Source organism: Opisthorchis viverrini (genome assembly GCF_000715545.1).
Source record: "Opisthorchis viverrini unplaced genomic scaffold opera_v5_44, whole genome shotgun sequence".
In the NCBI taxonomy this organism is placed as follows: domain Eukaryota; kingdom Metazoa; phylum Platyhelminthes; class Trematoda; order Opisthorchiida; family Opisthorchiidae; genus Opisthorchis; species Opisthorchis viverrini.
Genome location: NW_008751700.1, coordinates 787,178 through 808,155, shown reverse-complemented (window position 1 = coordinate 808,155; position 20,978 = coordinate 787,178). Strand labels below are relative to the sequence as shown.

The following is a 20,978-nucleotide window of genomic DNA, read 5'->3' as shown; positions in this document are numbered from 1 at the left end:
CATGATTTGTGGCAGTCAGCCGGACGGATGAGGTCTAGCTCAAGTAACATACATTACACACAAAATGCATCGCGATATTTCACTTTCGCCGTGTGTCACACGAGACCATCTGAGTTATTAGGCGGATGTAAGCGGTCGATTATTTAGTGTTGCCGCCGTGAGCTTAACGAATATCTTATCTAAAAGCGGTTATTCAGGATGCGTCGCCCGTATGTCGCATATATTCTATGGATTCTTACAGTCTTCTGCTAATAAACCGAATGTTTAAATACTGACCTGCAGGCGACTATTACGCCTTACCTTGTTATTTTCCACTTATTTTTGCAGTGTAACTTGCATGCTTACATTTGAATAGCATCACATTCATGCTTTCCTTAATCGACACGTAGGTTATCGTGCGTCAAATTATTAATACCACTGATTATGTAGAATTTAGTTCATTTTTGTAGTACATTTTAGTGGTGAATTGTAGTACATTTTCTTGTTGATGTAATATTGTACGTGGTTGATTTGTTCTGTTTAGTATCAACGTAGCTAAATACTTAATAATTGTGCTTCTCTGAAACAGATTACCCATTGCACCAGCATATAAGTGTATTCGTTAGAACGCACTTTAAGTGTGTTCGTGCCTACTTCGTGATCAGCAGAACCCTGGCAATTCTATGACTAAGTGCAGGCATTTGTCCCACGGGGACCTGTTAATCGGGATTTACCCTCAAGTTTTCCTGATAAATTACATGTTGGATATCTGTTGGTTGCGCGCATAGGTCACGACCATATAACCGAAACAACCACCAACTCGACGGATTCGGACATGGTCATTCCGTTCAGACGAATAAATGGGAGCCAAATTTTGTTCTAACAAAAGTTCCGCAGGCTGAATTAATGAAGACCACCAACTTTCCCTTGGATGCGCCACGCGTTGAAGTGTTTGACATCTGGAAAGATTGATTTTTTTGCATTGTTTCTTTCGACGTGAGACCTGATATCCAACGCGGAGTTTTCCCTATGCTTGCCTGCAGATATAATTCTTCTTTGAGTGATTTTCAAACCCTGGATGCAGAATCCATTTGTTCAACGGTTTCGTGATTGAGCATGACTTCGGGCTGCACAGAACGTCAAAATCTGTTGACATGATATTATTATGTGTCAAGATGTGTTTTGGCGCTAGAACAGCATATCGCCTAGATCACAATCTGTCACTACGCATTCCGGACAGTCGGTGAGTGGACGGAGCTTACTACAATGACTTAGTAGCATGAGACTAGCGGAACGGGTGTGAAATTGTTCGGAGCGGAAACATTGCCATAGACTGGAGAAGAACGAACAAAGCGAGTGACCATATTATGCCATTCAGCCACCCTATATATTTACATACTAGCTTTGTATATTTTGACCTGACTTGGCAGCACAACCGTGTCCCAGTTATTCTGTCTTCCCATCACCGCTTGACCTGGAAGGCCCGATTCAGGTATAGCATTAGGCAGTCCCCCGGTTCAACAGTATGCGAATTAGCTTATTTAATCAATGTTTGCTTCTTCGGTTGGGGGTTAGGAAATTTAATGATATCGTCAGGTAAATCTATCCGACTGAAGGTGAGATAAATTTGGCATGGCCGAATTTTGGAGGTTGGATGCCTGGTTTTTCGTTTTGGAACGTTTACTTATTAAATCATCATTGCCAAAGTCTTGTACGGTGGCCTACACTTTTAGCAACATCCTACTTTGTCTTCAAGATGGATGCCTTCAAAACACTTGTTTTATAAGCCTGCCCGATGCTTTATCCAGTGCGGTAGTTTTCGGCTTTTCAACTTTTATTGGGAATCATTTGCAGTGCGACTACCGTGAATATCCAGTGTTTCAAATTCAGACTAATTCAAGTAGGTAATCAATCTGGCCCGAAAGCCAGTCCAGCGCATACCATGTTGTTCAGATATAAACTGGACACACTCACCAAAAGTGAAAACGGTTAGTGAGTTGTCTAAAAACAGCTAAAAGATGCCTGCTGACATCCATAATCGTCCCATGGCAACAGTCACATTTTGACAAGAGTAAAATTTTTTCAACGTGATGGCCTTACGTAAACTTGCGTTGTCTGTTGCTGAGTAGCAAACTGTTGTGCGGGTTTTTGTATACTCCCCTCTAATTTCTAATCCACTTTGTAAAAGGAGTAAACCTTGGTGTGCATAGCGTCGATGTTTTGCGAAAAATCTCCTAAGACATAACTTTCTGATACCGGTCACGCCCCAACAGGAATCGTTTTGGTCAACGTACAACCCCTGACTGTGTAACGATCCCAACCATACGATATAATTACACGCATTGAGTCATGTAACACCGGACCGAGCGATCCAGACCAAGCTTTCTATCACTCGACCGAGTTCTGAAAGGCTTTGACGCAATGTCTTGTTGTCTACTGGCTTCGCCTATAGACTCGACAGAAAGTGTGCAATTTCAATTTTTATTGTGTATATTCAAGACACTTGCCGCTTCCTTACCGCGTAAACCGATGAATTTGAACCAAGAATGATGAAGAGACTTCCAAACTATTGGTAGAAAGTACTCTTGAGTAGGACTTTTAAGCTGAAATTTTTCCTTTTTTACCAGTATGATTATAGGGTAGGCTTTTCTAGGCGAGATATGTTACGACACACTAATCAAAATAGGGTAATGTCTATCAGGTTATTGGCATGCTCACTGAAAATTTCGACAACGTTAGCTCAGCACCAATGAGAGAGGGTTAGCTCAAGCAATTCAAGTGTGTCTTAGTATAGTAAGTTTGTGAAAGAAATTCCTCACTTCGTTTTTATCGACCGAGTGTACAGGAGTCGTTTTCAGCGCGCTATCATGGTCTGATATTCCAGGCTGAGTATGTTTTGTCCGTTCACAAAGAAATGAATCGGAATAACGTTTGTGTGATTCTGTCTACTATACTGTTCCCTTCAATCAGAAGCGTGAAGTGTGTCTTGACGGCTGCATAATGACTTGATTTCTTCAAAATATCTTCTTAGTAAAGGGCTCAATGGGTTTAAGTCTAGTAGCTGAGTGTTTTACAATGACTGGGGATGAATATAGTAGAGCGATAAGACGCTCTATCGTCTTCTCTGCGCAACATGTTCATTCCAGCTACAGAATTTGAGTGCTATATGGATCGGTTGAGACATTTTAAAAAGTGATGAATCATCTTAAGAGTTAGAATCATAACTCCTTATTTCACCAGAGCTCCAGTAATGCAAACGCATTGGTACTTATTGACCGTAAATCTCCTTATGACAGTCGCTCATGAGTTTACCAACCTGAACCATACGATGACTCAGCGTAACTTTCAAACGCCGACGACACTTTCAAACGTCATGACACTTGACATCGCTCAACAAACATCAACCCACCACACGAGACCACTTTACCAAAACTAATTTGATACATACCTGATACACACATCTCAATTATTGAAACACGCATATTCATAAGCAACTGGATTAGCTCCTATAAACTTAGATGGATTTCAGCTAAGCATGATTTGGCACAGAGAACCGTTTATGAAATACTCGACAGATGATTTCCCAGCCTGTTCTAACTTACTGATGTCGACCACGCCTACCATGGATTCGTTCTGGGATACGTTCTCGCAATCGAACTTGGTATAAAGTAACCTTTCACTGGCATTCGTCGAAACAGATTTTCTACTTATTTTTCTACCCGCAGGTGGTGGCCTCTTGGAACAGGATGAATATATGTGAGAATTAACGTGCATTTCCACCGAAGTGGTCAGCTGGATAACTAATTAACCAGCGTGACCGATACCAACTCAATTACACATCCTGATTGACTTATGGTGCCCGTCTTTATTGGTTTGTCGACTCTGAAATTGCTCGCTACATACTCGACGTGGCGTCTTGAGTCCCAAGTTGTTTTAACTGCGATGTAGATTTCCGGTGGACTGCTTTCTGCTCCTCTGACCTAGCGCTTGAACCAAGGACAGCATTTGAACAAAGCTGTGTAATGATGCATTGTCAACATACGCCACATTTTCGTACAGTTTTCTGTTCTCATGCGAACAGACAACAAAGCAACCGGTTCAAACGCATGGTTTCCAGTCTATCGTAAAGTTTATTTTCCCAACTCTCATGACAGATGCACTGCATTGCTTGCTTCCCTGAGCAGCGTGGTGTCCTCTGGTCACTGAAGTAACTCTAAGTGGACTATCGTGTATTCACGGACCATGAGATGCGGCGCAAAATGCAAATGAGCAAGCTTGATTCTAGCTTTTACGATTCGCGCACTGACTCCACCAGGCATGCTTCTGTCAGAGCTCGTGTGACTTCCAAGCCATGCAAAACTCCCCACAACATACAGTGTTTTCTCTTAAATTGCAGGAAGCCCACTGAGAGAGTGCAAGTTGTAAAGCATGACTTTGTAATCTGAAGTTAGAAGACACATGGTAAACGATGGTATTATAGTGGTCAACAAGGCATTTAGTTTAGCTTTGTCTTCGAACATGAGGACATTGAGGGCAAGGCACACCAAGATTTTTGGTCCCTGTACGTCTCATCTTGCTCTAACACCTTACAAGGTGGAGTTGTGATCACCTCAGCCTCCACCAAGTCGATATCCGAATTGATGCCCACGGGTTTTGTATGCCGCATTAAGATGACACATAATCACTGGTGCCGGAAGTCGTTTTACAAAGGGGGTCAATCTGGCATCCCTGTGATCTCTACTCCCACTGCGCCTCCCCCTTTTGAAATTGGCCAATACTATCGATTGAACCCAATTATCTGGGATAACCTTATCCAAGATGGACTCAAATGGTCTACGCAAGTGTAGAATTCACCGCCGTAGGTCATCGGGAAAAGAATCACAATTAGCTTTTCTCCAAAGGATTGGAGGTAAGAGTTGTAAAACTGAATTGTTGTTCTTCTAAAGATTATGTCAAAAGATCTTAACGCTCTTCTCTGGAGGTCAGAAGGCCAGTTTGATTTCTGATAGTTTCGTTGACAAGAGCTATCTGGCAAATGGTCGACCGAATCTAATAGAACCTGCAAAAATTTCCTGTATTATTCGAGTCTTTTATTTCTCCAGCATACTGAACCAGCCAAGCTTACCGGTCTACATGAACACTCGTTTTTCATGAGATCTGATGATGGACAGAGTTGAGTTGTGGGTACGACCAGGAGGAATCTGTGACCGACCCTCCAGCAAGGCCAAATTTTTATAAGAGACTCAGTGCCCAAACAGGTTGTGCCGCAGAGTGTGGATCCAGCGTTATATGGAGCTTTGGACGTCTGTCTCTAACGGTCATGAATGACTTGACAGGACCGTAACTAGGCCTGTGATGTGTGATGTTTTCTCTTTCAGTTTTATCGCTGTCTCGGTTTTTACAGGTTTCCTCAGTCAGTCATTCTGTTTCAAAGGGAGTTAAGAAGAGTTAAGAGAGTTTGAATGTGGTATCCTTTTGGTTCACAATGAATGGTCTTTTTCACTCAGGTCTCTAAAATTTGTGAATTACGGCAAAAACACCAGTTGGGTACTGCTGTACCCGCGAGGAAGCATAAAACGAATGTCGCTTCAGAAAAGCTCGATGTAAATGAGAGGCTGTAGTTTATTTACGGTGGTCCGAATCATCTTCGGTCGAATGTGCACTCTAGCGCATCAGAAAAGCTGTCATGTTGTGCGAAAAGTATCAAATGCGTAACGAATATGGTCCATGTCGACTATACCGGCGTTTATTAGCAGCTGAATTAGTGGATTATCGGTAATTTGATATAAATGGGGCATAAATACGCTTATCCGCACTGTATAATGGAACATCATTTAATATCTCAATGTGTCGAACGTAATTGGTCATTATTCACAAAGTATTCAGCCACCGTACTCCATTTCTCGAAATAGAGCTTCCTTAGGCGATCACCACAATACGTCTGACATTGTTGTCGTGATGGCAATATGTCCTGTTCTTTTTTTGCACCAATACACTGCCGATAGTGAATATTAAAAAAATAGGAGTGCTGGTTAGTGACAGTGTACTCACCCGAATCCCGTTCACCACTATCATTTTTCAAGTGATTTATACTGCAGTTCATCACCTTCGTTCTGTATATTGCATCACACTCATCTGACTTTCCCCTGAAAATTAGTGTGCATTTGATTGAACGAGCTTGAACTAATGTATGTGGCGCTTGCCACTTGAGGTCAGATGCCCGATGGTAAGTCAGTCATTCAAAGCGGTTCAGAAAATACTGCCTCTGAGTTTTTATTCCGTTTATTGCAAATTAAAGTATGTATGGCAATGAACTGAAAGCACGGATACTCTTCAAACCAGATTAATAGACGTATTGTTCAGAGGATATGATCAATAACGCTATGTTAACGAGTTATATGTGGATAGATGTCAGGAATATGTAAAACGGTTTGGTTCAAAATACTGTGCTCAAGGTACAAGCATGAAGGTTCCAGGTTAAATAGCACGTGTCATTGAACTATCAATGTGCCACAAAATATCGTATGAACACAAATTACAACCTCGACAAAAATCAGCAACTGTAATCCATATTGTCACTGTGTCATTTGGACACGACTCTTGTGAGTTAGCAATGTTAGTGAGGATGCTGGTGTTTGAAACCGACCGAAAGAAAACTTGCCTGCGATTGAACGCGTAAGATGGGCGGTCACGCTTTCCACGGGGGGGGTGACCTATAGTCATCTAAGCAACCAGAAAAGTTGCGTTAGAAGAACCAAAATTATGCTGTGCATGGCTGTTCGGCTGCTCACTCCTGCAAGAAAGAAAATGATCAAACATGATGTTAGCGATTTCGTGAATCTCAACGTGCAAGTAAATGCGTAACGAATAACCAAAGAAAACCTAGCCGTTTGATTCCACTTTCTTCCAGGGATGGAAGCATTATGCAGATGGTGAAAACGGCGCCTCGTGGATAACAGTGCTCAGTAGTTACAAAAACGGATATTCGGCTTGGATAATAGGTGTAAGGTAAGCATCTCGGAGACCACCCATCATGCATGTGAAGAATGTTTTTCCCTGGGTGTTCAACCGTCCAACATACCGGAAATTCTGCACCGGGTAAAGATTTTGGCCATTTGGTACCACAAGCCAAATAACTATCTGGAAAAGTGAAGTAGTCACCAACATGGCTTTACCAACATAGGTTAGTTCAATTGCACTGCACATTCACAGAACCACTCATCCACATTTTTGTGCCCGTTGTATCTCGTTGACCTTGATTTGTTTGTCATCTAGACAGACGAGCATTTCCACCCGGTGTGTTTTGACTTTCACTTACACATTACATTTGGCAGCAACCACAAAATTAGATCTGGCGTTCAAAGTTTTTTGAGGTCCAAAGATTTGGTTGATTTAACGGACGTGCGTTATGGATACAGACGAGTGAATAAGAAGCCAAGTAACACCTGTTCTTATTTCATCCAAAAACGTTCTTCAAGTTACGTTCGTATCGCACTACTCATAAGGTTGCTGACAGCCCACGACTGGTTTCGCCCTTCTTGGGGCTCATCAGAGAGGTACAGTCCCCGAGTTTCCGTCAACCTTATGTTCTACTTGAAACAGCATAAACGAGAGATTAGCTGGGTTCCAGATGAGTCTCTTGAAAAACCAAACAAGTTTGTAAATGAGTGTATTTCTTTTCTTCAAGTTTCCAACGAAGGTTCCCTCTCTTTTAAGTACATCCTTTGGCTAAATCTGGTCGGAAACCCCAACAGGAGTAGCAAGGATACCAAACCCGAATAACTTTAGGTTGACAACTCTTTTGTTGGCTGCGGACCTTTTATAAAATCTGCATTAGGAGGGGCTACGGGACAATCGAGCAAGACTTCTAAGGCAGGTGCGGAGAAGTTAGCAAGAACGGAAACAACGGTTTCTTAAAATGCAAATTTATTGATCACAGGCACCACGTGAGGGCACCTAGCCAGCGGAAAGTACACTCCGTGGACAACATTAGGACATGACTATCGAAATTGGGGCTCGCCTCTTAAAGTGAATTTCTGTACAACTATCCTGCAACATCAAATTACGATGCAGACCGATCTGACGCACGGTGACACGAAAGTATTCTATCTGGATTAGGTGGGTCCAACACTACAGCAAACAAACAGTACTCAAACCGATTGTCTCGGTAGGACTCGCTGTTCATACCTCTGCTACATCGGCCGCCCCTGTCCGCATAACTGACACCTGAAACGAGATACGGTGCTACCAGATCAGGCTGTTCAATTGATGGTCGAATCGTACGCTAAGAGTGGCAAATTTTGTTACAACCCCCCTGATACCAGTTGAGGTGGCATCACCCATTTACTCTTGTCAAGCGTCGTAGAGAAAACTGTGCAAAGCTGATCGTCGAACAGGTAATGCTCCTGTTCTGTGAAACGATGTTCCATTGATCGTATAGTCAGGCACTAAATCGTATGTAAATATAACACTTTGAACAAGGTGATGAGTCAGATATTATTAGTGCTAAAAATGGTTTTCTAGTGAAAATAAACGACGAATCCATAGAAACAAAGAAAGAAAGAAAGCACTACAGGCACCGATGTCTGCTGTTTCCGTACCCAGGGAATGCTGGAGAGTAGCATTTCTTTACATTTACATGTTTGTATGAATGAAACGCACCGCTTGCTTCATCGACTGCAGATAACTAAAAGAATACGCTAATTTATTACCTCCCCTTACAACTACCTCAAATCGCACCGCAAAATGGATATAAGTGATTACAACAATTCACGTGCACATAAATCTTCCTCTTCTCAAGGTGTCATATCAAAGGTTACCGAACATACGCAACATATCCAAGATACACGTGGCTTTTGTTCCAGTTGCAAGGAGTAGAGGACAGATTTGTGTACCGTTGGTATGAGTATAGCAGCAGGCTTGAAATCGCCAATTTACATTTAGATCTAGTCAATGTGTATGATGAGGTCGATATGAAAACGAACACTACAGAACAAACACAGCCTAATTCAAGAGGTGAACGGGTGCATGCATCCACCAAGACTGTTTAAAAAATTAACTATTTCTGTCGTCTTGATTGGAAACACTCTATGGTGCATCGCCACTCCAGAAATAAACAAGAAGAATTTTTGCCAAATGCAGTCATTTGTAAACAGATTTGGTTTTTACGGGAGACTCACCTGGAATCTAGCTGAATCTCTCGTTTGTGATGTTCCCAGGCAACTGAATATGCTGCCCCAGGCTGCCCCATGGACACACGGCAAACGAGAGATTCAGCTGGGGTCCAGGTGAGTCTCTCGCAAGACCACATTAGTTTGCAAATGAGTGTATCTCGCTAATTTCGTGCAATTTGGTTTCAAGTAGAATATAAGGTTCACGGAAACTCGAGGACTGCACCCACCTGATGAGCCCCAAGGGCGAAAACGGTTGTGGGCTGTCGACGAACTGACGGTTAAATGGTTTCTTGGTTGCCCCAAGATGGGCGGAACCGGTCGCGATTTGCCGAAGAATTTTTAGCAACCTTATGAGTAGCGCATTACGTAAAAATAGTTTTCGTTTCATTCGTAACGCAGTCGGTCAAACATCCGACGGCGTTTTCGTTCTACTCATCCCTGATGAGCTGGAATGTATTATTTTGCCAACAGATGTGTGCGAATTACAACATATATCCATTTCTGAAGCCGATTTTCTCGAAAGTATTTCTTCCATCTTGTGCACTTTAGTCGTTCCAACATTGAAAGCCCAAGAATTATTTCCGCAGTTCCCTACAAAACACTTTAAACTGAGCAAGTCGAACCAAATAGCATTCAGCACCAGCTCGCTATCGACCACCCAACAGTAGGCTGCCTTATGATCTGTTTCACTGTAAACTTGCTCGTGATTAAAGACGCGTATAAAACGGACCTTTGAACCATTTCTACGTGCAAACTGAATGCACTTTCAACTTGGCAATGTTAACACTGGTAACAATAAATGATTCCCGTCCGTCAACTTTTTTAAGTAAACGTATAATTATGTAGAAATTTTAGGCAGAGAACATGACGCACAGTGACACAACGGGATGTTTTGTTATAACTAGAGAAAATCTGTTTCAATGTGAGACAACGTACCGACTGTCCATGGAATGCTATACGTATATAGGCATTGAGGATGCCCTCCCGTTCCAACAACAGTCATCGCAGCTCCAGAGGATTCGCACTTAAATTTCCCAGTTACCTCTCCTGTAAATATCACCTTTCCAGTTTCGCCTTCACCGTCGTAGCACGTCATGTTTATGCCGCTGCAGGCGCCGGGAGATTGCTAACATGAGTAAAAAAAGATGTATGGGTCCATCAGTAGAACCCGTTTTTTCCACAATTTACTACACATTTCCCTTAACTTGAGAATTGCTGGAATATTTCAAAAAGTATACAGTTGGGTGCAGATCCAAAAAACGCCAGCTAAGAGGCGCCAATAGGAAATCACTCTGTTCTTCACTGACTTTTTTTAACAAGCTTAGTATAAAATATCGGAAAATCATCAACCAGCTTAGCCTAACAAATGCTCAGTGGATAGGTTATGTTGAATGCTACCATTCTTAAAGCAATGACTAAGACGGGCGTGGCTTCCAATTTCGTTACATACGTTACGTGGCTTCTCAGTCTAGCCACGAGTTAGTCATCTGCACTATTTTTAAGCTACTAAGTACCACGTCTTTGCCAGTGACAACTGTGTCGTGGATTGTTTCAAGCGCATCCACTTTGGGTGACGCACTGGTACAGTCAAAGTTACAACACGTCACAGACATGCAAATGGTGACAAACTGGATAAAGTAAAGGATATTTTAGTTATTTCTGTGAATCTTTCCTAATATTTTTCTGTCGCTTTATTACCACATGACGTATTTGGGTACCCAAAATTTGATTGGAAAGTCAAACGTTTTAGTTTCGATTCGGGGGTTCGTCAACAGTAGTAGTAGCTTGTATAAAAATACTAAGGAAGTCTAGCCTGATTAACCGACCCTAAGTGCTAAAACTTAGGTATTCAGGATTGGGGATGCACCAATGTGCTACCGCATAATAGTGGTTACTGGTTAGGCCAGCCTCTTTCTTAACAACAACCCAAAACACTTTGGAAGAGGAACCAAAATCTCCTGGTCTACATTCAGACCAAGATCATTTTGTTGACCTGAATTTACTGATTAACCGGTCTTGATCACTTGTGCACCCTACGGCTGCGGTTCTGGCAATAGGCTTCCAGCCATGCATCACTAAAAGATACCAGGTAGTAAAAACTGGGAACAGATCCCGGATCATCCACCTTTTGCCGGGTCATTTAGCGAACCTGGTGAAGGTATAAAAAAAGTCGGAGAGTGAAACCGAACAAGAAATATGTTCACTGAGTTGTAGTGGCTTGACAGAGGAAATACTTTTATTTGAATAGCTACTGTTCACACGGAACGAACCGGCAAGATTTGTCGGGAATAAGAAATAATTATCGATCAAGCTATTTATGAATGAATCTTATTATCCAAACCTAATAATCTGTACTTCCTCAGGGAATCACTGGACACTTCCGACCACTTTATCCTGTGACCAGCCATTTAATGATGTTGCTTTGCGCTTTGAGTTTCCGAGCAAGGAGTGTCATTTCATTACTAACTCGCCAGGAAATATGAACTCTGAAAAAACATAACATATGCACCTGTCATTATCTGTTTAGGTCATACAAAATACAAATGTGTGAAAAAAATTCGCTGGCTTACCGGTTTTAATTCACCAATCAACGTGAGGAAAGTTTTGGTGTCTGAGGTCCCACATTCTCGGAGTCCGGACTTCCACATGGGGTTCGTAAAAGCGAAATCTAAGGTACCATTTGAGATGGCACACAGAAACTTCAAAAAAGCAAAGCTTTATAAGCATTTTGCAGCCAAAAATTTCAATTTAGTAAGCTAAACGATATCTCTTTACTTTAAAGGAAACCCATTTTCCGCCTCAGTAAATGTTTCAGCCAAAAAGCTACACCTTACAATGTTCACAAACATGTCGGTAGGGTGATACCTCAATGGTTTATTGGATTCCAGCTGGATTTCTGTAAGGTCGACCCATAGTCGATCTACACCCGCACATCCGACTTAATGTAGATTTTTTGGCATCTTGTGGGTAAAGTAACGCATCAGCCTTTAATTGATCTACGCCTCGAGGTTAGAGGAACTATCTCTCGCGTGGCCACGTGACTAAGTGACACTGGGAAAAACTGAGAAACCATATCTTGAAACCTGCATACCAGAACTTCATAACAGCAACTGAGAAGTGGTGTGCGCATTAGGCTGATTTGAAAATGTCGGCACAGAATCGAAGTCCCCATCTGGTATCGTGTTCTACGACACTGATCCTCTGAAGGTCTGGTGCAATTTTGTTATGTCAAAATGTGTGCTCATTTATTGCGTTCCTTGTTGTGCACCAATGCAAGGCTCGAAAGATGCTCATCTCAAACGTTTTAATGAAGATTACTATGCATTCTCTTGCTGTGCCACCAAACTGTACCTTCCCAATTGGTATCACGTCACAAAGAAACCAAATTGAAAGCGATGCAGTGAAAGCTGAATGGACGAACGCGGCAGACGCCCCAGATGTAGTCTCCAATCCTCCAAAAACCTACACGAATTTTCATTGTCAAACTTTGCAGTCCTTCCTGGAGTAGTTCCGCTGGACCGTGTTGCACTTCTACCGGTGAAAGGAGGAAACATCCAAAGTCGTCTATTAGCAAACACCAACTAAGCAGTTACAAGCTATTGGACAGGAAAGTAAGCGTTTCAGGTGCACGTAGTTAATGAAAACTGAATATTCTCACTCTCTAACTTTCATGGATATTCAATGATTACCCCACAACTTTAAACGAACATTAGAAAGTACTTCCACAAGTTCCGTAATAAACTCCACCGTCTAGTAGACGTGGGACGGCGCTTCAACACGACGACAGACTACTCGCATTTCTCATCAGTACTATTCGCCTTTACACTTGTACCTAAGCACTAACGTAATCTTCGGTACGGCAGATAAAAGATCGGTTTAGGCAAAAAAATTCCTGGAATCATATAGTGATGGAAACGTAGGCTATATGCTGTGGTTCCTTTCTTAAACTTTTGGAGTTGAACCGTGTCAACCACCGTGCTTTTTCTGCATATGTATGTCGCAGCAAGGCAAGGCAGATTGTTACCAACTTGACGCTGTCATCATCATCATCATCATCATCATCATCATCATCATCATCATCATCATTGTCGGCTGTAATAACCGCGTACTCGTCGTACATTGATTGTAGCTGTCACAGTTTCGTTCACAGATGATTTGGGGGGATAGGTAGCTGCGCATTGAAGGCAGGAGCTGATAAATTGGTGCATAAATCCAGCACTGTCAGTGGGCTGTCAAGTGAGGGGATTCGAAAGGCAATAGCTTGGATGCACGAGCGCCATTGAGGGCGCAACTGGGCCATATCTGACAATGTCTCTAACCATTGATATGGCTCGCCTTAGGGTCACCATCTAAGAAGACGGCAACTGCCAGCGCAGCTGAGTTTGCTGGTAATGACTTTCACACTTCGCTGCCAGGTCATTGTTTGACCGCCTCTGGCTCGTTTCCACCCTTCACGTGGTTGTTCGGAAACAGCCCTTCGAGGAAGCCGATCGACTGGCCAAGCCAGCGCAACCTATGCAGTGTGATCAGTTCATTTATCGGGGGTGAGTTATTCCTCCCGAACATCATTCGACGAACTTCAGCATTGATGATCCGGTGTTCCCACCAGATTCGAGCAATGTTCCGAAGACATCGATGGTCAAACGTTGAAAGTCTTTTGACGTCCTCAGCGCGAAGCCGCCAGGTTTCTGACCCATATGGTGATATGGAGCGCACCGCAGCATTGTAAACTCGAGCACTGACGCTGTCAGACCTGTTTAAGCGTGGGCTAATGTCGTTTCAACACAGCGGGACTGTAAGATAGATATGCTGCTGACCTTGGCCAAATGGTCATCAGTTGATAGGTACCATGCTATAATTGTGTTCAGTTCACCTTGTTCGCTGAAATGCATCCGAGTAATCTGAGAATGTTAGTCCTCTGGTTCGAGTTTTCAGCTGTCTAGTGGTTTGACCAATGTAATTACTATCACTTTTCCAAGTCAGTCATGCAAGTGCAGTGACTATATTCTCAAGTTTACTCGTAAACATCTGCAGATTGTCTTATTTGTTGGAGAATGCGTGCGGCTTTCAGTGTTTGGCAATACATGACAAATACTTCTGGATGTGTTCTTTTGGTAGGCAGTTATCATCATACCTGCTTAGCCAGCTTTTGTTTCGGTTGCTCCATCTAGTCCCGGCGGTTGAGTCACGTGGTCGCTACTCTATGCAAGATACAAGTTATTTTGAGGATCTGATTTTGGTCTCACCTGATTATGACTCGCCGTATGACCATTTCATCTGTCGGAATATTTTGCGAATCAGCACACCTTCAATACACACAATGCACAGAAGCAGAAATCAAGAGAGATTCTACTTGGGTTGCCATCCGACAGGCCGCAATAGGTGTTACAATCAAAGGGGTCCGTCATTCAGTCAGACGTCTCGTGCACTACTGTGAATTTTAATGAGTTACATGAATGATAAATATCCAAGAGTCAGACGGCGCTATGTTCCCACCCATCTGGATTGGCACAGGTCAAACACAAAATTTGGCATGTGACTCTACAACTTAGAATCGTGTCAGAGAATGGTGACACACACAAGCGATAGCATGAGTCGGAGTTCTGCGTATCATCACCCTTTCGGCAGCACGCCTACAGCGGCTCACCATCCCTCTAGTTACGTTTTATTTTCAAAGCTGGAAAAAGACCGTCCTTGATGGTCGAAGCTTTAGAATGTTTCAATTAACTTGCTTAGCAAAACCAGGCTTTTTCACTAAGAAGCAACAAGTGTCACCCAGCCTTAGCATTCTTGTCCTTATTTGACGTGCAGCACCAGATGGAACAAATTAGTGTTACATATCATCCGTATTTAGGACCCAACGGAATCTATATTCGAAAGTCAGGTGCAACGGCTACTTTAAAAGAAGTGGCAATGGGGTGATGGTGTAAATCTTGATGGGCGAGTGATCACAGAGGATGGAATAGGAGTTGCACACGTAACAGTTTTGGACAGACGTCCCGAATCCATTCAAATTTAGAGCTAGACCAAGTTACTCTACATCCCAGGCCAATTTGTACTTTTGTACAGTCGTCGCAGGTGGTAGAGTAGTAGCTCAATTTCGATTCAGAGTTTTGATTACTGTACTGCAAACTGAATTTTTGTTGCATGTTTGGAATGACCAGATAATTTATACTAGTATGAACCGAAGACCGCGTTTTCAAAGTATTCTGTTTGGCTTTAGGAGATACAGTAAAGAATTCAACGACTTAGGCACTGAATTTGCATCGGCACTGCTTTCAGTTTTCTTCTACTAACACTGGACAACTGAAACGGAACACGTGGGATTGACGTAGCGTCATTATTTTTTCGATAGAATAGTGTAAATTCGGCTGGTTAGGCGAATTGACTGCACCGAATTTTCAGTTTACTAGAAAACTGACAACAACTGAGAAAGGCATCAACTTTGTGCAGAGCCTTTAACCATAAGCACCATGGGGAGTTACTAATTTCTAAAAGACTTATTCTAAACCCTTTCTTTCGTTAGTCTTAACTGAAACTCAAAATTGCTGAGAGTATGTATGTTTGGAAAGCAGGATGCTAAAAACTGAGACTGTGAACTCCCTGATAGTCTAGAAGTTTGTGTGGATTGTAACATCTGATTACGTGCAGATGCTTTGACTGTCTTATCTGCTAAGTAAAATATGAGCTAGCACTTTTGCTCTCTTAAGATGAAGAAAACGTTTGTTTAACAGTCGCGTGTTGATTGCGGATCTTTTGCATTTAAGTAGAGCAACATATTCAAGTGGAAACACCTTCGAACATACCTACACTTTGAATTGTACCAAAGGGTTCAAGGTACATAACTTACCTCGTTTGGCTTGTGAGTCTACATTCGGATAACCAGGAGGTTTTACGTAACCAAGCGAAAGGTGAAATTCCATCAATGACCAAACTATATAGCAGTTATACAAATACATGTACATATGGGTTATTCCGTATACTATGGATCGTGGTGTATGGTTTCGGTAGATGTTACCGTTATTCAGTAGTATTACCATTTCCTCTCAAACTTTTAACTGAGTTCGTGAATTCCGAGTTTCGGTTAATCTCAGCAGAACGATCACATGTCTAAAAGCATCTGGCGGTCTCGTTTGCACCTTAATTTAATGCGTTACAGTGAAAAATTATTATACCCTCGGGGATTTCTGAGTCCTTATTCTATGGCAACATATAGGATAATATCGAAAGCAATGAACCGTACAAACTCAAATTTGCCGACTGATACACATTCATGAGTGTTTCAGTCATCTAAAACGGTTACTTTGTACACTCATTTCAGATCAGAACGAATATAGATATCCAAATTTATGTAGTAATCGCACAACAGGATTTGGGTGGCTGAAAGGATCATTTTCCTATCCTATTCCACGATCCTCATTTCGACCACTGCAAGCATACCGATTACACGTATGCTTACCAAGGTTTCCGATTATCGTAACTGTCATTCTGAATGCAGCCCAACGTTGAGGGAGGATGAAATATTTAACCGCTGGTCGCTGGTTTGAAACTCTGTGAATTTCGTGAGTAGCACAATGCTGGTTACCCTTAAGAATGATGGAATACCTGTACAGTACTTTTCGGCTTTTAAGCACAGACTGACTTCACCAATAGGAAGAAATCCTAGTTGGAAACTAACGAAACCCATCGGGCAACCATTGTTATAGCGGCGCAGAGTTACATTATTATGAGATCAGATGAACCGTCTCACCGGATTGAAAATACCTTTCACAATCATCCTCATAGATAAAAACCCCCAGGCTTGAGACGTCTCACGCACTGTCGGATAAAACAGGAGCTTTTTCCTAAATGCAAATGAAAGACTGAAGCATTGAACAGAATACTATGGGTGAAAAATTTTTGTACCAAGACTGTCAATCCGGCAGCTACATTTCTACAGTCCCGCAGTTTTCTAACGTCACGACGATGGATTCTACTGACGGCGTTTTTGTCGTACTTCGTGCAAAATCATGCGAATGAAGATGGATTATCAAAGGTCTATTTCATATGTGAACTAATCTACCGCTGCTCTGTGCTGGCATAATATATTTCTAAATAGTTCGGATGATAAAACTGCATGAAATAATTCTCTTACGTAGAGTGGACTTGTCAAATTTATCAGACGTTCCTCCTGAAAGAAAGGTGGCAGTAGAACAAAACTTAATTCAACAGTTGGGTTCATATATTGTTTAAAACGGAGATTCCAAACGGACAATGAGTCGGTCAACAATATTTCGACATTTCAGGTCATGGAGCAAAAGCCCACTGAAGCTAACAGTCCAACACATAAAACCCACCACAGTGAAATTCTTCTTCTCTTCTCCAGCAAAATTAATATGTTCAGTAACTTTTGAGGATATTTTTAGGAAGAACTGCTTCAATCAAACATAAATGCAAGTGGTATTAGATACCAATAAACTCTTCATATTGGTACAGGAAGAAAATTACTTACGTTCGTTCAGCTGGGACCGCGCTTCCCTGGCATATTTCACATCATGTTCGTTTTTTGGTCTCTGGATTTGAAAGACATATTCTGTCTAAGCGACATTCTAATAAAGCTTAGTTAAAGCACGGCCAGTATAATCCGGCTTCTGGTACATATAAGCAATCCACACCTGAACAAACTTCTCAGCCTAAGGTCACGTAAAAGCTTTCCACGTTCAGCAAGTGACAGTCGAGATATGCCATCCGTGGAACGATTTCTACGATTTTTACCCCAAATTCGAACGTTATCTCATTTTAACGACCGTAATGCAGTAGCCAACAAGATGGATTCAAAGGAACCTTAATAGCCACTACCCACTGATAAGATAGACATTATTCAAAATCCACCCGCTTTCCGAATTTAGTTGCCAGCTGCCTGCTCAAGTGTTCTCAAGCCTCATTAGAATAAGTTTTGCCTTTTTGACTTTTTGCTGATGCTGATGAACAAATTTACTCATTTTACAAACACATTAAAACAAAACAATCTCCACGAGTTTAAAATGAGCTCATGTGAACCACGTTGTCTCTCCGAAGTATTGTACGTGCATACCAATATTACACATGAAATACATTGTAGAAAGAATAAGATGGCTGGGTTCTTGTTTAATTTCGTTAAAAAACACACCCATAATATTCACACACGTGAATAATTTATCAAAAATATGATGTGGTACGTATTTATTCACTCTTTACTATCCGTCACAAGTTTGGTAATCGGGTGAACAGGGTAGTATCATGCCGAGGTTACTTTTGACCTTTCTTTCTACGTGTGGGTCAATAATACCAGATATCGTTCCCTACCAAATGCTATTAAGCGGCGCTTCATAACCATTGCTTTACGTTCCACTTTGGTAGCCCGTTTGCGGTCTTTTGGCAATAAACGGACGTGGATCATCTGAATCAAACATAATGAAATTCTATCCCAATCCTGGTGCCGACCGCTATACAGCAGTGACCATTTTATTCTGCTTCGTAGGCAGATTTCACTGTCTGTAAGCCGTCTTAGAGTCACAAAATCCGTTCAGATTTGGGGTCTGTACGAACTTCGCTTTACCTGTGAAACGTTCCCTTGACGCACATTCCCGAATAATGATAAACACCCAAGTCTCTTCACTTTCTTTGTAATTTTGATTGTTTTGAGGCCTACCGCAATCACGGGTGATATGTATTTTTGTTTAGGGATAGATATTGTTCATCAGTGTCGGTATGTAGCGGATATGTTTGGAAAATAAGTCTTGAGAACGATCACGGCTCTCGGTCTTGTGCTTTGTGGTATTGACTATTTTGTTCCAACTTTAAAGCACAGTTGGTTTATTGCCACGATTTACGCCAGAACCGAAAAAAAAAACACAAAAAGGAGCATTAAACAACTTCGAGAAATAAGCAATAGTTGCTCCAAATTTAGTTGTTTTGCACCACCAGCAGCCTGTGAGTTTTCAAATTATCGATACAGGATTATATTCTATGACCAGTACAAACAAGAAAACGTCATTCCTTTTGGATGCTGTATGCCAGAGTTTTCACCAGCGTCCCTTTCAACGTGAGAAACTTCCATCTAAAGTCCTCCTCAAGAAGTGTCTTTGTGCTATCCTCACTTTGAGAGAATTTAATTAGATTTGCTGAGGCGAGAAAGTGCTAAATGCAATGAAGCGAGATCTGGTGAATAATCCGTTTCAATGAACGTAAGAGAGGGAGATGCAGATTAAACCCATGTCTTATCATCGGCATGGATGTGTGGAATTTATCTGGTATCATGAGGTGCTCATACGGCGGGCAAAGATAAGGTGGTCCTTTTCATTTCACTAAATGGCATTTTCAAGACCAAAAATGGGTGTTCCGAAATTCCAGCAAAAGCCTTTCATAGGACTTCATTTTCACCAAACTCACCACTGAAATGTATCCTTCCAAATGTGCCTCATTTCCATCCGACACAATTCTCAGAACATAAGTTGTCGTTACATTGACCAGATCCTGCTGACCTGAAAACAATCACGGTAAGAGATGAGATGAAAGAATCCTAAAGCACGATGCTCTATATCATTAAATGGGCTATTCAGCAAAATTAGGCCACCCAAGTCTGTTGTGAGCTCACACGTATTTCGCTATATAAAATAACTTCCCGAAGAAGTGTTTTAACAGGTTTCATACCATAAACTAGATAGCAATGCATCAGCATCACCATCAAAAAAATGGCGCGTAACATTTCTTCAATCTCCTAAGCAATAAACGTTTCTCTAGTGAGTGTCTGTTGTTATTTATAAACTGAAGTTAAAGTAGTTTGATTTGTTCAGCCTGTCTGCTGCACGTGTCTACCTTGGTACCTCAAATGTGTAATGAAAGAAACAAGATGCCTAGTTTTAAGCTCTTCAATAAAACACATCGCGGGAAGCTCACGACAGACCAAATGTTCAGTTAAACTGTTTTACTTAATGATTTCGACTTTTTAAAATTAAGTCTTCTTAAGTGCGATCTACCGTAAGAACCCCATCAACGAATCTCTGGCTATACACATGCAAGTTTACTTCAGTCTGGTAGATTGCTTCTTAGAACTCTTCAACAATACGTCGGTGAGATCGGTCGAGCAAGCACAAAATATTCCTACAAAAATGTGACCTCCACTTAAACAATCCCTTGAGCTCACTCTCTTTCAATATTCGGTGAGCTTACCCCATCAAAATTACAAACGACCGTGTCAGTAGGCTGACAGATTACTGTAAGTAGTTTGTTGTGCACCTTCAGAACTAACCTACTTCCCTTTAGAGTGAACCGTGGTAGTATACTAAAGCAAACTGCAAACTGGATAAGCGGACAAAGGACAACAAGCTCAGCTTATGGATACTGTAGTGAAGAGTCGTTTGTACCAGCAGTCTGGAAAGTTCAATCATTTTTGAATCGAACTCACCAGCGTAAACAAGGAAGGGGCGCATAGGATCTCGACGACCCGTTTTCAGTGGGTGTATTAAAACGTTGAACTGCGCGCATTCCCTCTCGAGTCCGTGAGAAAAGTCAGCTTAGCTGCAAAAAGCCCATCGTGAGAAGGCGGTTTAGATCCCAGTCGAGCGACAACGAATTTCATCTGAACCAAGCCTGGGAGGCTTAATGAATCTTTGTTACTCTGGCCCATAGTTTTGATTGAACAGTTTGCGAGATAAATAACACGACAGACGAAACAAAATGATGGACACTGATGCTTCAGTTAAAAAGCGCTACGAACCGAATAAGTAATCATCCAACCTTCAAGTCCCTGACCACGCCAGTTCTTTCTCACCATTATTCAGATCATATTATGCTATCTTCGAATTC

At 41.8% G+C, this 20,978-nt stretch overlaps 1 protein-coding gene across 1 annotated transcript; it reads right to left on the bottom strand.

The window, feature by feature from the left end:
- Positions 1-3,581: 3,581 nt before the first annotated feature.
- Positions 3,582-20,685, bottom strand: T265_13181 (hypothetical protein; the record flags this gene model as incomplete). The annotated part of the gene is given in 9 exon segments (XM_009167647.1): positions 3,582-3,771; positions 3,789-3,959; positions 4,283-4,420; positions 5,105-5,290; positions 10,093-10,278; positions 11,723-11,851; positions 17,287-17,322; positions 19,563-19,654; positions 20,578-20,685. Coding segments are annotated over 9 exon segments (1,152 nt in total), but the record flags the coding sequence as incomplete, so codon positions are not given.
- Between the last annotated feature and the right edge of the window lie 293 nt (positions 20,686-20,978).